Source organism: Epargyreus clarus, unplaced genomic scaffold (genome assembly GCF_041222505.1).
Source record: "Epargyreus clarus isolate Ecla_fem2 unplaced genomic scaffold, WU_Ecla_fem_2.2 ptg000021l, whole genome shotgun sequence".
Lineage (NCBI taxonomy): Eukaryota > Metazoa > Arthropoda > Insecta > Lepidoptera > Hesperiidae > Epargyreus > Epargyreus clarus.
This window is the reverse complement of record NW_027332228.1, coordinates 10,963,929-10,982,449: the sequence shown is the minus strand read 5'-3', so window position 1 is coordinate 10,982,449 and position 18,521 is coordinate 10,963,929. Positions and strand designations below refer to the sequence as shown.

The 18,521-nt window shown below is 34.2% G+C and overlaps 1 protein-coding gene across 2 annotated transcripts in view; it reads right to left on the bottom strand.

Annotated features, from left to right (window-relative positions):
• Positions 1-18,521, bottom strand: part of LOC140751167 (very long chain fatty acid elongase AAEL008004) — a 55,033-nt gene that overhangs the window by 5,578 nt on the left and 30,934 nt on the right. For both annotated transcript variants that reach the window (XM_073085044.1, XM_073085045.1), the window contains 5 exons: positions 18,063-18,142; positions 13,903-14,093; positions 11,349-11,429; positions 9,359-9,521; positions 3,027-3,163 (listed from right to left, as the gene is read on the bottom strand). In XM_073085044.1, the coding sequence (XP_072941145.1) occupies positions 3,027-3,163; positions 9,359-9,521; positions 11,349-11,429; positions 13,903-14,093; positions 18,063-18,111 (621 nt within the window). In that variant the 5' untranslated portion in view covers positions 18,112-18,142. The remainder of the gene's footprint in view (positions 1-3,026; positions 3,164-9,358; positions 9,522-11,348; positions 11,430-13,902; positions 14,094-18,062; positions 18,143-18,521) is intronic.

The following is an 18,521-nucleotide window of genomic DNA, read 5'->3' as shown; positions in this document are numbered from 1 at the left end:
CGTAACATTAAAATGTCACTTTGTGGTCGCAGTTCTTAAGGTCATGCTGCACGGAACATCATGACTTACCGAATTAAGTTTTGGAAAAAATAAATATCTCTATTAAATAAAACAATGATTGGTTAAATTTTTTCAGGTATATTTAATATTATTATTTGGAAAATCTTTAATATCTATAAGTCGAAAGTTAACGTTTACTCTTAACGTATTTTATTTTATTTTTTATACCATAATTTTAATAATAAGTTGCAATCCCCAAATGACCGCTACTATGTAAGTTTAATAGCTTCATGATATATGCTGATCATAATAAAAAAGATGATAATAGAAATTTGAAAGGCGCTAGAACCACAATAGATTAACCGGGGGAGGTACGGACTAGGGTTGTTGCGAATATCAGCATCAGCATCCGCTGATTATCAGCTTTCTTTTAAATATCAGCATCAGCATCCGCATCCGCAACAAAAGATGCTGATATTTAATGCTGATATTGAAATTGTAACCGGTTCGTTGAAGGCGGGACCGAGCTTAAATTACGTGGAATGTTAGCCAATCCCAGAAGTTTATAAACACAAGTTTTCATCAAACAATCATTCGATTGTATTGACAACGTAATTTGGTCAGACATCAATAACTTTCGATCATAGTTCAATCAATCAATAACAGAATTATGTATTCAATTCATAATGTCACATCCAGTGAAAAGTGCAATATGACCAAATATTTCGTTATTGAACAAAGATACGACACAGTGTAGTTTTTGTAAAAAAAAATAACAAATAAATGCCGACTTCTGTGTCACTGCAGAGTGGACAGCTGTAGGACTACCATGAGTTTACAAAAGTATTACTCGCTAGCGACTGCGTAAAATAAATGTATGAAAAATTGTACAGCGCCTCTGGTGGTTACTCGTAGAACTAAAATCCGTAGTGACGTAACTCGATACGTAAAAAACCTATCGAAATCAAATCGCTAGCGAATGTCATTATGATCTATTGCCATACAAATTCGGTCCCATGAGTCATTAATTTGACAGACGTTGTCAAGAAATACCGTAACGATAGTAGTTATGTTATTCACTAGCAAAATGACAATAGTTTTCTATTTACCATTTCTATAGTGGCGTTTCTATGCCAACTCATGGTAATGCTACTGAAGTGGATGTTGGTTTGGTACATGGTTCTGAAGTCGGTGCTAAATATATTTCGTTGGATAATGGCGTAAACAGCGTGTTCAATATGAGCGCCGGCTTCGGAGATATGTGAGCCAAAATTTGTTTCAGTTGATTTTTGTTTTGTAGTGACATGGAAGTCGATTGTATTTTTTAATTAATTTTTTTCACCTTTTTTAGTGATGACATACTAAAAATCTTACAAATGCACTAGTCGCCCATACTATTTTTTAAGTTCCCCTCGATTTCTCTGGTCTGCCATCATCAGACCCTTATTTTCTTATAATGGTAGTTCCATAAGGGTCTTGGGAAATATCTTTTTTTCCAACAAAATAAAAATCATCCAGTTTGGTTCATAAACGACGAAGTTATCCGCGAACAAATATAAAAAAGACATATATACGGTAGAATTGAGAAACCGCCTCATTTTGTGAAGTTGGTTAAAAAAGACTATTCTTTGAAGGTGGTAGAACCCGTTGTGGTTCGACTCCGGCGGCACCACCGCCACACCTATTTCTACCTAATAACAGCAGTGTTAAGCGCTGCTGTGTTCCGGTTTGAAGGGTGTGGTAAGGGAGACAGACTTTTCCGAGGCGTTCCAGCTTAGTCCTCAGGGGTAGCAGCGCATCTGTGGCCGACCTTAGGTAGGAATATCTAATCCTATCTGGGGTTGATTACAGATGTCCATGGGCGGCAGTAGCCACTTACCATCAGGTGGACTGCATGCTCGTCTGCTACTCCTATATTATAAAAAAAAAAAAAAAAAAAAATTCTCGTAAGGGACTTACAAATACCTTAGTATTAAGTAGATATATTTATATTTAGTATTTTTAAATATCAGCATCAGCATCAGCTGATATTAATCTGAAAAAATCAGCATCAGCATCAGCATCCGCTGATTTAGTAAAAACCTGCATCAGCAACAACCCTGGTACGGACCACTGTTATACCTATTTCTTACGGGAAGCATTTCGCTTATCCGTGGAAGGGTGTCAATACAGGCAACTTACATATGAAACGAACATTAGGACTTGAACCCATCTGTAATCAGCCTAAGGTAGACCTCGTGTTCTATGCGGATTGGATAACAAATGTTCATGTACGCAAGTGTTCACTGACCATGGATGGCGCTACATACTTGTTTGTTACCGTATAAAAAATCTACACCTTACATAATAAATATAATAGCCGTCTTCTAACATTGAAGGATGCCTTAACAGTTTTTTAATGTTTTATTTATTAATCATTTATTTTTAACATCTGACGCTAGTAGAACGTTGAACTTAACATAATTAGTGGTATAAATTAGACACCGGTATCTAAAACGTAGACGGAAGCGCATATAAGGAAATGTTTTTTGGATTTTGTGTATTGTTTGATTTGTTATCCATTAACACAATCACACATGACACATGACTGATATGGGGACGTGTTTTTATGATATTGAATTAGCAACCGAATATATAGTCATATGTATGTCCTTTTGGCCCGGGCAGATTCTCAAAGGGGTTTATATATTCCAAATACCTTAATATTATCGTATATACAAAATTCTTGTGTCACAATGTTAGTTACCGTACTCCTCCGGCTTTACCGATTTTCACCAAATTTTATATGCATATAGTAGGTCTGAAAATCGGCTACTATCTATTTTTCATACCCCTAAGTGATAAGGGTTGTTCACCCTTAACATTTTTTCATTTATATGGCAACACAACGTTTGCCGGGTTAGCTAGTTTTAAGTAAAATTCACCCAACTATCGTAACTATTATAATATAGTGAAATAAGTTTAAAGCATATTAATCCCATTGATATTGAAGGTGTAACTTTACATGATATAAACATTTAACTTACCATCTGGAAAGCTGTCAGGTACTTCTTCCACCAGATGTATTTCTGGTACCTGGGTCCCATAGCTGCTACCATGTAGTATAAATACATTACTATGTGCACGAAGGTATTGAGAAGCGCGAAGAACGTGCTGTGCCCACCTAAGACAAAAAAATACACATTAATTATGTGAAACAAATTATGGGACATTTATATATTGTAAAATTCTGTCTAATATTTCTGCTGATACACCACACACACACACACGCACACACACACACACACACGTATGCACGTACGTACACTATCACGCACGCATACACGTACGCACGCACACAAACAGTCACATTATTGGTTATGTTAAGTAGATCTATAATCTATATGTATATTATGAAAATTAAGAGAATAATTAATGACCATAATCTATTGCTATGAATATATTTTAAGTGGGTGATATATTTATCGCTAAATCATTAAATTCAATAAAGTCTTATATAAAATTTATTTATTAACTTCTTCTTTGTATGGAACCGCAAATATCAAGGTATTAAGAGATTTTGATGTATAATGTTCTTTTAATAAATGGATCACTTTAAGCACCGGTAAGGGCAAAGAACTGCTGAAACCGGTAAATTTAAAGAAATAACTGGCTTTAGTCAATTTATCTTCATTTATTTAACACTAATTCACATATAACGATTTGTTATTCCGACAACAATTACTAGCATGTAGAGGTAACAAACCTTTTTAAATTTCTGTTAGCAAAAAGGACTAATAATTAGGTTAAATTTTTCAAATTCGAAAAATTATGGAACAGCTAACAATGTTGAAGGGAGATACAGACCGATTTTGATAAAAACAATAATTACGTTTGAAAAAATCTATTTCTCTACAACATCGAATAGTGGCTTCATCGTAGTTAACGCATTACTGTCCCACTGATGGGCACGGGTCTCGAGTAAGAGCGTTTATGGGTTTTGAGAAAAAAAAATATTTAGAAAAAAATAATAACTACCTCTTCGATATTATGTCAATTAGTTTCAATATATAATCATCTACATCTTAAGTATTGTAATTTCTACCTACTTCAAAATCACGATTTAAAATTCTTATTACTACACTTGAAAAATCCACCCCGTATATAATTTTTATGATATTTGTTTTTCTTTTAGACACTTATAAGTTCCTACTAACCTACGCTGCCTCGCTAATATAATCTGCAATCCTTACTTACGTGCTAATTGAATATTTTTCTCGTACATATTCTCAAATAGTAACATTAAATAAAACATTACTTCATCTACGATATTAGACGTTAACGATTTTTTTACAAAAGCATTTATTAAACTTTTTATGTATTAACATGTCATTAGCGCATCGTTAAACTAACTAAAGGTAATAAGAATATAATTATGTACGAATAATTATGTATTGTTACTATAAATAAATAATATGTAATGGAAATTTGTTACTACATGTTAATTTAATAAATAAATGGGATGTTTTGTAACATTTTATGTGGTCAGCTACATTTTTGCTTAATAACAAAGTTATAAAGACAATTTTCAAATTAACGTTAATAAGACGTAAAATTAGACATTACCTGTTATCATAATTACAACCCGGCAAACTTTGTACCGCCTCAAAATGTATATATTAAATATATTTCATATAAAATATAGCCTATGTTACTCGTGGATAATGTAGCTTTCGAATAGTGAAAGAATTTTAAAAATCGGTCCAGTAGTTTTTGGGCCTATTCATTACAACCAAACAAACAAACAAAGTTTTCCTCTTTATAATATTACTTTAGAAAAGACAAAATATTTTTTGTGTTTTAATGCGCATTCTAAATGTGTTGTACTACACACTACCGTACTACTAGGAACGAAAATCGGAAAACGTATTTAAATGTATGTTGTTTGAGTAGATTTGATTTACCAAAATAAAAACATTATTTCAAATCAAAAGTACACAAATCAAATCTGCATAAATATGTAACAAATCAAATCTACATAAATATGTAGATTTGACTTAACAAAACAACTTCTTTTTTGTAAAATGCCTTTTACTTATATTGAACGTCATGTTAAAATAAAACAAAGAAGTACCCACCATTTTTAAATTTTTTTTTAAACAAAAAATAGCAACTGAATATCTAATAATGTCTGAATCGTCCCTTGTTGCTTAAAACTTATTTTTAGTGTTTAATATTCTTTTATAAAGAAACTAGTTTTTGCCCGCGGCTTCGCCCGCGTTGAAAAGAAAATAATATGACATACTAATATACATAAAACTGAAAACTCGTACCTTCATTGGAATGACAGTGGCGCCATCTGGCGAAAATTGGTCGTACCAACTCTGAAACCTTCGTGCGCTCATGGACAACAACTTTGCTAAAGATCATCACTTGATCAAATGCATAGTTAACGTTTCAATCCTTACTAATATCGATTAAAATAATCGACTTTTTGGTCCAAAAGATCGATTCTCCGATTAATCGATCTTAGATCGCCATCCTTAGTTCCCGTGGGATTTCCGGAATAAAAACTATCCTATGTCCTTTCTCGGGTTTTAGACTATGTTTGTACAAAATTTCATTAAAATCGGTTCAGTGGTTTAGGCGTGAAGAAATTACAACCAGACAGACAGACAGACAGACAGACACACAGAGTTACTTTCGGATTTATAATATTAGTAAGGATATTGTAAAAAATTACTTGGTATTATAGCTTCGAAAAAGTAATTCAACTAGATTGTACATTTTGTAATGATCTGAAAATTAGCCTAAATTAAATTAAACAAGAAAATACGCATATATATTGGGAGAAGAAAACTTGTTTTACGAATGCTTTAAAACATAAGGCCACAAACATAAATAACATACATTTAAATGTTAAAATTAAAAAAATGTCGGGAACAAAGCCGCTAAGATAATATTTACATTCTTAACGGTCAGCACGACACGTCAGCCTATTGAAAATCACGCAAGCTCTTATGGGAACGTGCATGCATGCAACGTGATACATTACTTACAAGACTTATATGTATTTGCTTTCTTTCAGGCAACTAGTATTTTATGTATACATAGTTATGCAAAGACCTTGTTTGATTTTTTTTCAGTATTTATGTAAGGTTACTAATCATTTGCGATGATCTAAAGGTGGTACAAGGTGTTCTATGACGGTGGTGACATCGTCACAGTTATTTATATCTTTTAACAGCAGTGGTATGCGTTGCTGTATTTTGGGTTTACGGGTGTGGTAAGGAGGAACCAGTTTTATGAGAAGATCCATCTTAGATCTCAGCTAACAACGCATTTGAAGCCGATCTTTGATCGGACTTTGTTCGATCTAGCAAAGGAAGATAAGGTAAGGCCGTAATTTTGTAGAAAACATGAGTTTAGTCTGTCAAATCGCATTTAGTTAGCAGGGTAAATGAAAGCTTATTATGCTCTCACTCCGAGAGGAGACCCATTTCTAGCAATCGGACAGTTCGCAGTAATTAATTAACTACAAACTCAAACAGCGTATTCCGGACATTTTAAATTTTAATACCAAGTATCAATAATGTTCTCCAACGGCTCGTCTCTCGCGAAACTAAAACATTTTGCATATTCAGTGCTCCGTTACGATTTTGTTATATAACGAGTGAACCGCCCCAGATTCGCGAATACGGACAGTATATTGAGTAAATTTTCTCGTAAATTCTATTAACAATTTCACAACGAAATATTTTAAATCAGGTATAGTATAGCAAAGGAGCAGTCCACTTGATCGTAAGTGGAGACTGTCTATGGACATTTGTAATCAACCCTATATAGAACAGGGAATCCACCTGAAGTCGATCACAGGTGCGTTGCCTGGGGACTTAGATGGTCACTTCTTATGTAAGTCAGCCTGCATGCACACCACACCGAAACGAAACAACAGCTTTACGTTAGAATAGGTATGGTTATATCTTTATTACGTACATGTCTTCCAAATAATTGGCCAAGTACAAATCGAACTCGCACATGGAGGCTTCCGTACCATGAAATGTTTTTTATTTCTTTCTACTACGGTTCAACAAGTATTTATATATATATTTATTTTATATAGTATATAGTATATATTTATTTTAGTATTTGTTGTTATAGCGGCCACCGTTATACATCCTCTGTACAAAATTCAAGTGTCTATCTATTACGGTTCCAGAGATACAGCCCTGTCACAGACGGATAGACAACGAAGTCTTAGTAATAGGGTTCCGTTTTTACCCTTTCGGTACGGAACCTTACATATGAAGTGTTTGTATAAACCGGACAGAATTAATATCACTGGCTTATCACTGCTATAGAATTCCAAAATAAAAATGTTCTAATCTATCTAAGGTTGAACTCACGATTGCCTTGTATTAGGCATGAAATATCGGCGTCTGTATTGACCTCCGAATCTCTCGTAGGTTTGCGGATATTTGTAATGCAATTAGAACACTTAATGTCAATTCTATACAGTAATGACATTGTATAACATTAATTACACATTCATTAATTATAATTTAGACACATTACAATAAATAAATAAGTAGGTCATGGATTTCCATACTAAAAATAAGAATAATGTTAATAAATACATAACTACATATACATAAATAATACATTAACGGTATTCTAATCTTTATCAAAATTAAAACAGGGTATGTAACGCACTGTGTAAGGAAAGATTTATAATAGTATTTTTAAGGAGATAAGAAATATCGAGTAATTAAGTCGTTTTAAGACATTTTTCGGCTTTAAAAAATTGAAATAAAAAAATATAGTAGTTAAATTTCAATTGTAGTAGTTAAGTTTCAAAATAATTTGAGACGCTTCACAAAAGACGTAATTTTATCATAAAATTAATAAAATTTTTATGTCTATGGGAGCCAAGGGGTTAGTCATCATATTATTGATAAAGGTTCTTATCATTTCCTCAAGTGGTGACAGCTACTAGAGTAGTGAAATTGCAAAGTAGCAAGGAATAATTATTACTGTTATGATGCTTATGATCGATTTTCACTTTTTTATATTGATTTTATGTTATGTAGGTCAAATCTATGAGCACCTAACCTATATTTGTATTCTTCGTTTTCTTCTAACATTAGTAATAACTATAAAAAATGGCAACTATTCAAATTATTAATGATACATCTCGTGAATATTTCATAACTGATCCTCGGGATCTTATGAAATAGACATACCGTTTTTAGATTAAAAGACTAGATTAGGTTGCAGTTAACGCTAATGCTAACGCTTTTTACACTCACAGCCCCACACTAGGATTCCCTGTGTCGTGGGTGCCATGGACACACACATAGATAAATACACAAACACCCAGACCCAGAAACAGAAATCTAAATTCATTATTTAAATATCTGTCTGGCCGGGGATCGAACCCGGGACCCTTTGCACATCAGACCAGTATGGTGACCGCTCCGCCACGCGGGTCGTCGCAGTGGAATGACAATGAAAAAAAAATTACAATGCAGTAACCTCTCATAATTTCTTTAATTTATTATTAGTAATGTTAAACAGTCACTGTCCGCGGGGTCATAGTGTTGGTGAGCGTAAGAAACACTAGAGATGTACGCGTGTAGTGTGGCACCTATCGATAACCGTTTATCGAATGTTAGAAAAAAAAAATCTATTAATGGAAATGACATTTATAAATCCGAGTCATTTAATAATTACCTCGATAGATGTATTTATTAATTTAATATAATGTTTAGAATGAGATATTAAGCATGCTTCGATATAATTTCCAGTATTTTTTTTTCTGGTTTAGTATTTAATCAGTTGGTATCCTCAAACGGGGGTGCAGTAATGAAGGACCAACTTGTTCACACAAAAACGTTGCCAACGTCGCCCAGTATGAGATTTAAATTACTTTCTCAGGTATAGTCCGCGCCAACCTGATAGTCCGCTCTGAAGTTGTTGCGCCCAACTACAAGCATATATTCCGTAGCAACGTATGGGCATACTAACGCAGCTATGTACCCGTGGGCGGGAGCGGGCAGCGGAGTCGACAATTTTCTATTCGACGCGACTCGTTTCTATATTGAGAGCGGACTAGCAGTTTTGGCGCGGTCTATACTATATTTATTTTTTTAATCCCTATAATGAGGTGTAAGATTGTTTAGTAGATGCGTATACACATAATTGTCGCTCAAACTACAAAGTAGGCGCCCAAGCGGTAGCTGCTTAAGCAACTGCTTAGTGACGGTGACGACAAGACGGTAGCCTAAGCGAGTATCGATAAGCGATAGTATCATATAAGGAGCGGTCAACCTTATAATTGCACATTTAAGGTGAAGATTTATACAGAAGTTTTACTTACCCGGGGCAAACTTAAGGCCGAACCACACCGACATGGGCATAATGCCGTGGTGTATGACGTGTAAGGTGGACACGTGCTCGTTCTTCTTGCGCAACACAAAGAACAGCGTGTCGAAGAACTCCGTGAACTTGCTGAAGTAGTACCACCAACATGTGTTCGCCATCTACGCATAAGAAAACGACGTTTTTAATTAAAACAAGCAAACCAAAAACACCTTTTTCCACTCACAAAATGAAATATATCATAATAAATATCGTGCATATTTCATTAGGATCATAAAATAAAATTCAAATAACTTTTTAAGCACGTGATATGCACCTGAAAAATTAAAAATCTAACATATACCCCAACACGCCAAACGAAACTTTAAAAATAATTGAAAAATCGTATAAGAGTGATGTTATCGTAATAAAGCGAGAACGGATAAAAACATTTTTTTTAGAACCGTATAAAATTGATGCCCTCTTTTTTATAAATCTCTTTTAATCGCATATCGACTAACTGTAGTATCTATTCACACCACTACCACAAGTCACTTACGTCAATGATACGTCATATAATTTATACAAATCTGAATTTAAATTTATTAATTAATGACGAGGAATGTACAAAACTGATTAAATAAACATTGCGATTCATGAATGTGACAAATAAATTAAACTATCATGAATGTGACAATTAACTTAGGTAAATGAATTATTTAACAAATTCATCGTTCGGTTGTTAGAACAATAGTTAATTTAAATTACGTCAATTTTGAAGACACTGCATAATCTACTGATGGTTCCACCGGGTAGGTACCACCGCCACACCTATTCCTAGCGTAAAATAAGTCTGCGTTTCAGTGGAAGGGCACAGGGATTGTGGATTGGCAGGAGTAGGGGACGAGTATGCATTCCACCTGATGGTAAGTGGCTACTGCTTCTCATTGACATCTGTAATCAATCCCAGATAGGATTAGATATTCCTACCTGAGGTCGGCCACGGGTGCGCCGCTACCCCTGAGGACTAAGCTGGAACACTTCGGAAAAGTATGTCTCCCTTACCACATACTTCAAATCAGAACACAGAAGCGCTTAACGCTGCTCTGTTAATAGGCAGAAATAGGTCTAGCGGTGGTGCCGCCGAAGTCGAACCACAAAGCGTTTTACCACCTTCCATACAACTAACTTATAAGGCGACTATCTTAGTCTACGGGAGTGGCGACATCTGTAATCATCTTCAGATGTCACGTTCTAAATGGATCACCAAGTCCATGAGCCGCAGTGACCACTTACCATCAGGTGAACAGCAAGCTGGATGCTACTTCGATCATATAAAGTAACAGAAATCTAATAAACTCAATAAGTAAACTTTACATCATCATTTAATTCTTAATATGTATTACGTAGATATATTATTAACATTTTTTGGTTCTGGCAGAATGAATTTACATTGAAATAAAATTGTAATATCGTTAATATTTATGAAAACCAGTTCGTGAATATTAAAAAAACGTGATTTAAAAGGAAAACAATGACATATCTTAGATGCATATATATTGCTTATATACACACTGATTATATTCAGTTGGTGCTCCGAAAAGAGCTGCCTCGAATCTAATATCAAGGAAAAATTGCTCGGAGTATTCGTAATTTCGTACATTTACGAATTAGAAATACAGCTAAATGAATTTAAAATTCGTACATGCACAAACATAAGTACTACTGCTTTTAAAAATCAATTTAGCGAGAATTTTGTTGGTATAATATGTGCGCAGTCGAGTCCAGGGTGGAAGAGCTAAGACCCCAACTTCAAAAAGCTATGGAGGGCAGCAATATTGTAGAATTGGGGGTGCATGTTTGTCTTTGAGTTTGACTTATTTCGACTACTTATAATTTTAAAGGAAGTTCTTTGAACATTCGAACATTCCGTATTCGCCACTGTATGCGTGGTTCCTAGACCGCGGAATTTTACAACTTACTGCTTACTTTACAAGGAAGCTACTTACCCTCATCGCTCTGGGACTCCGAGAATAATCGACGAGTTGACATCTGAAGTCGTAGTGACCCCACCAACCACTCGCAAGGTACTGTGGACAAAATTAATCATTATAATCTACATATAACTGCCCATTATATGTATAAACTATATTTTCATCATCAATGATCTACAACCCATTACTGTCCCACTGCTGGGCAAGGATCTCCTCTCATAATGAGAAGGATTAGGCCATAGTCCACCGCGCTGGCCAAGTGCGTATTGGTAAACTTCACATTCCTTTGAAATTTATTTTTTATATGAATCTCTCAGGTATGCAGGTTTCCTCACGATGTTTTCCTTCACCGTTTAGCAAGTGATAATTAATTTCTAATACATAACTTTGAAAAATCCGAGGTGCGCGCCTGGTCTTTGAATCTCGGACCCCACGATCGAGAGGCCGAGTTTCTTAGCCACGAGGCTATCATTGCTTCTACTATATTTTAAAGTGAAATAATACATAAGGTATTTTAAGGTTGTAGAACCCTTTATGGTTCGACCCCGGAAACGGAGGAACCACTGCCACGCATATCTAATAAAATCAGTGTTAAGTGCTACTGTGTTCTACTTTGAAAGGTGTGGTTAGGAAGACATACTTATCCGATGCGTTCCAATTTAGCCACAAGACATAGTAAGGCATCTGTGGTCGACCTCGGGTACGACTCTTATCTGGGGTTAAATCAGCTGTCTACTGGCGGCAATAGCCACTTATAATCAGGTAGGACCTTTGACTTTGACATATTTTGCAATTCAATTGTAAAGCTGAAAATAGGTATTTCTACCTAATAACAGCAGTGTTAGGCGCTGCTGTGTTCCGGTTTGAAGGGTGTCGTAAGGGAGACAGACTTTTCCGAGGTGTTCCAGCTTAGTCCCCAGGGGTAGCGGCGCATCTGTGGCCGACCTCAGGTAGGAATATCTAATCCTATCTGGGGTTGATTACAGATGTCCATGGGCGGCAGTAGCCACTTACCATCAGGTGGACTGCATGCTCGTCTGCTACTCTTATATTATAAAAAAAAGGTAGCTGACTCGATAGGTATCACTCCGTTCAAGTTTCTTCGTTAGTAGATAAGATAATAGGTATACAAAAATTAAACGAATACATCGTTTTAATTAAAATCCATTAAGTTACGTCTATATATGTAAATTGAAACAAATACATATCAATAATGTTGGTATATTACGAGTAGATATTAATTCATTTCACTATATACAGACCATGTGACCAATTTGGAAAATCAGTTTTTAAAGTCGATTTCTGAAACGTTAACATTTCGACTGTACTCAGCATATAGGCACAGTCTTTAATCATTTTAAGGCCGGAGCGAGATTGGGTGAAATTAGGTCAGCCGTGTTAGTTGAACTAGACAAATCCAATTCCTACTTCGTCGCTATAAAGCAACTAGTTTCGTCTCAGCAGAAGTAGACTTTTCTGAAATTTAAGTTCGACGGCAAACTAGCTTTGAAATAAAGGCAAAATATGAATATGTTAGCAAAGAATACATATCTCCGCATTGAAAGCTGAACGGCCCTGTGTGAGTTGGACTAACATACAAAGGGTTCCGTAGCACTATTAGACATTTATATTGCTATAGAATGAACAAAAAAATTGCTTAAAAGAGAAAAACATATTATGCCTTGTATGAAGACCCCCGTTATTTTTTTTATTTTATGTCCATTGTTGCAGTGTCGTATTGCGTTCAGTTCAGTTCAGTTTACCTATTGCGGTTCAAAAGACAGTTGCAGCTCCTCTTTTTATTTAAACTTCTAAAAAATTAAAGGAAAATTAAAGGTTTCTTTGAGAAATTTTCTTAAACAATTGTCAAACAAGTATCAAACAGCATAGAATAATTAAAACATAAAAATAAATTGAACGTGTAAACAGGCAATTACAATGAAATTATCATTTTACCTTACATATTTAAAAAATCTAAAGTTAATTTCACTTCCTATTAGTAATGTTTATATTTAACTTAAATTTAAGGAAGTTAAAATAGTTTTAGTATTATTCAAAGTCAAATGAGTAGTTCATCTACATAGTTATTAGCTCTTTACGATAGATGTGTCAAAGCGGATTTCGATGTTTTTATAAATATTACACATGCAAGTATTTGTCTTATTGTAAAACAGGTTACAAACTAAGAGATAGTGAGATATTACACCTCTTATACACAAGGGTGGTGTCATGAAAAATGTTGAAAAACCCTGCAAAAGAATATGAATATTTGTGATGGTTTGGTTTTGGTTTGGTTATGGTTGATATGTATTTATTTCGAAGTCTGCCTTCAAAACAATAAATTATACTATCAGATAGGCTACTATCAGGCTGGTAATGTTGAAGTTGCATGAAGGTTTCCTCGCGACGTTTTCTTTCGGCGACATTGCAAATAATAACTTATTCTAAATATTCGCATAACTTTTGAAAACCAGCTTGGGATTCAAACCTCGGACCCCCAATTGAGTTACGAATTTCAACCACTACGCTATTATATTGCTACGTGGAAAGTATGATACAACGTATTCACCTCATAGAATATCCACGCGCTGAATATCGTCTGTGCCAGGTTGTATACTACGAGTACGTTGCGGAGCTCGAAGGGTTTGCGGTTAGCCATCAACGTGGGGCCGATTTTCCTTGCACACACCGCGTAACACACACAGGCGACCAGCGTGGGCCATGGGGACGACATCATGGGCCAGTCCTTCACTCTGGGATCTGGAACAATTTGTGGTAAATAAACACAAGGCAAGTATGTTGTTGGTAAATAAGTTAAAAGTATCACTAGCCCTATAAGTATAATATACGTATGAAGATGTCAAATCTTTATGGACGACCGAAAGGTAAAAAAATCAAACCTCATTAAAACTTACACTACTTGTTTACTAATTAGTAAACAAGTATTATATATATATATATATATATATATATATATAATACTTATATAATATATATATATATATATATATATATATTATATAAGTATTAAATGACATAAAAGGTTGTTTACCTTTTATGTCATTTAAATTTAAAATTGGGTTTTTGTTGTTATTTAACAAGGGAGCGTCTTTTGTTTAAATATTTTATTGTGTGACTATAAATAATCTTTTGTAAATCGTTTAATAAATAATGTATAGTTTTATGACAACAATGTGATATTATTATTACCAATTACGTAAACATATACATACGCCATAGTGTACTTCATGTATGTTTGATTATAGTATTAAAGAAGTACCAGAAATAAAACTTTTCCTTATTGGCGAAGATGTTGTTAGAACCATAAATACAATATAGACATAGGACGTGACTGTGATAAAATGACGACTATTGAATGTCAATATTGGTTGAACTCTGCCTTCCGTACATACCGGACTACCTTTTTCTAATAGCTCTTGAGCTACGAGACACGCTACTTTTAGCACCGGCGATTCGCGACTGTATCGATACTGCATCACGTTTATGCGACTTGCGATACTTTCGGTCGCGCCATCAAAACGCGCGTTTCAGGTACTGCGTTATTGCTGTTTTTATAAAAAAAAGTAGCTACAACCGGCACTTAAAATCTAGCGTCCGTCATCAATCTAATATTTATGTTACGCCTACAAAATATCTACCAATTTCATAGATTAGTAAAGATTACTCACTCCTAACAAGGAAATGTACCCAGTTTTGAGAATTGAAATAGTTGCGTAAAAAAGTTTTGCCACGTCTCCGTGCTAAAATGTCCCTAAAATATTTGAAATTATTATTATAAATTATTTATTTATTATGTAAATTACGCAATATTAGTTATTTATTCGTAAATTTTCTCTAAAAATGTTTTTATTCATCAAGAATTCAAAAAAAGAACTTACTATAATAAGCCGTTTGTGGCTTCATTCAATTTCAAGGCGGCGAAGTATCTTTACTAATCTATGTACCTATTAGACATTGTCAAACTTCCAATTGTCAAACTTTCCTGAGCAAAACTTTGATAGATTGATTATTAAAACAGGACGTAAATCGTTGATCGCTAATGCTAAAGTAGCACGTCTGCTAGGGCCTTAAGGTTTGCACAAACATTGATATTAATATTTAGCGCGGAATTTTAATGTGTCAACACAATGAACAATTAAAGGTGTTTAATGCGTCACTATCCGAAGGCTGCTAATCCGGTGTTGCAGTTGACATAACGCTGACCGGAGATGTTACCGCATGCCTTAAGGCTTGAACACACATACACACATTATAATATAATATTTTTGCGTCATGAAAGAACCCATTTTAAGTCAAACACTGCTGCCATAAATCTTGATATTGTATTATATATTACTAAAATATTGGTTCAATTAAAAAATAATTAAGTAATACAAAGGTAATATTGAAATATAATTATGTTTGGTTATAATTGATCTCCCTGTACAACCATACAATTATAATTATTTAAAAATACATATTTTGTTAAATATCTTTGTTATTAAAACCATTGTAATACTGTAAATATTAAGAACTAATTAACTGTACTTAATATTTTGTAATTGTGCAATAAATGAGTTTTGCGGTAAAGCGATGATTTTTATGTGATGGAAGAATCAAAGTTAAGTTAAATACTCCTACAATCTTGCTAAGAGTGAGGGATAGTGAGTGTTCTATCACCCTTAAACTATTATTGAAATGTATTAAATGCGATCAGAAGTCCTCCCATAAAAATCTCGACAACAGCGCCACCTGTCCATTTCAAAAGTACTTTATCCTTAAGCAGGGTTCAACCACCCAAACTTACAAAATTTCAATGAAATCGGTTGAGCGGTTTTACAGTTAAACCTGATATATACATATTAAAATGACACGTGATATATACATATTAAAATGGATGTAAATGGCATTGTATTTATAAAGTGCAATATTGCACTGTCATTTATTTTGTTCAATAATAAATTGAATCGTTTTAAATTGATTCAATACACGCTCGTATTGAATATTACATGACATTTATTCAGCATTTCATTTTCTCACTATGTTGAGGTTAAATAAAATTGAGTGTGTCACGGACGAGGACTCGAGATCATAAAATTTACACATAATCATAGCGAATCATGATTTTTATAATTATTCACATACTATTTGAATATTTATTATAGTCGTATTATTCAACAAGATTATAATCGAGAGCTAAAATCAAAGTGTTGCTTTGTGAATTTTTCTCCCAAGAATCGTTTGATGTTTAAATGGTGTAAGATAAAGATGGAAAAACGTGTACAAGTCTTTAATTTAAAACTGTAACTCATTACAGATTTCTATATTTTTCAAAAATATATTAATATTTCATTTTAATGATTTTGCTCTCCTCTGTAGTTTGACATTACGGGATGAACCCGATTACATTTTGAGCTGTCAATATTTTATAAACATTTTCAGACTAAAAAAAACCCCTACATGTGCTTAGAGCAATAAAATTATATTGTATTCTTTTATTTTCTTTCGCTATGCTATACGTCGTCCCCACACACTCGCTCCGTCAAGTGTGTACGAGCCTTCATCGAGCAAGTGGACCAGGCCCACTTTACGTAACTGTGTTAAGCGAACGTCTTTCTATTCGACAGCTGCGAGATGACACACGATCTTGAGTTTCCTTCGCCTAAAGGTTGGGTAAGCTTAAGCGTAACGAATCCGCAATAACCGGTGCATATGGAGCTGGAAGTTTTGGCTAGATGTACTTTTATAAGGAGCATAAAAATTAAGCGAAGAGTCTACGATTTATTTTAATCAACGTCTGACTACCTCTAAATCTACTAAATCGATTTGTATCAGAATCAAATTATTGTTTGTTGGTATTTCTAGTAGAGCCATTTTCTTAAGCTATCATAATGTGAACATTAATAAACTACCCTGAAGGTAATCTTGTCAATATTCATTGATGTGTGTAATTACTTCGAAACAAAAATAAAGTCATAGATTAAGGCATAAATATAATTTTATTAGTTTGTGCTCGTGAGGTTAAGTATATGTACAATGTACATACATATACCGCTCCATGGTCGGGCATACAATGAACTCCATGAACTCACAATAAAGGTCCCAACCAAATATTTTTTTATAAAACCTAAACACATAAAGCAAAGAGGTCAACGGCTCCGTGTTCGGGCCGATGTTAGCGATAGTGTACATGAAACCTTTATGCTGAATAAATTAACTTAAATCAATTACCCTGCTTTCATATTTTTAAATGTTGTTCAAAATTAAAACAATGTTTGCAAGTTGAAAATGGTAACAAATTAACTCTATTGAATGTATGTAATAATAATCTATTTTTCTGACGGTCGTAACAGAGTATTAAATTGTAAAGGTTTAGTTTCTTTTACAATATGTATAGCTTAATACAGCCACGCTTTGCTGTGGCACAGTCGGATATTTCCCCCGAGGTCTTATAAAGAAATGCAACCTTGTGTAAACATTTCAAGTCCATCAACAATTTTTCCAAGTTTGCGGATACAAGTACATGAAATCTGAAATTGTATATATACGTATACTATGTATATAAGGTTGCTTTTGTTTTGATACTTATATTTATACGAGTTTGATAGAAAGGAAGTGGAGTATTGCTTCCTCTTTTAAGGACATACCCAAACATGTTAGAAATTAAAATCGATATCAATATTTTACTATGCTGGATAAATAATTATAACAATTGATAAGCAAACTTACCGCCCCTGTTATCCATAAGGTCCCTGTACCAAGAGTTCACGCTCTCCATCTTTGGATAGGTTTCTACCAACTAATTAAATCTGAAACAAAAATAAAATTACTATAAGAACAATTTCAAAGGCGTATAAAAAATAATAGCAGTCCAAGCCGATTGACGTATAGACACATATATTTTAGAAGAGCGGGTCATTTTACCAATAGGTATAGTCCGCGTAAAACAGCTAGTCCGCTCTGAATATAGAAATGAATCGCGTCGCCATAGCAAATTGTATAACTACTTCAGAGCGGACTAGCACTTTGGCGCGGACTATAATAATATTATTAATAAAATTGCGGATGATACTTTTTCTCCCTAACTAATGTCCGTGGTCTTTGGGCACGGCATACATTATACGAGCCATCCAAATTTGATCTTTAGGTCATTGCATTAATTCAGATAAGATGTATGTTCATTTGAAT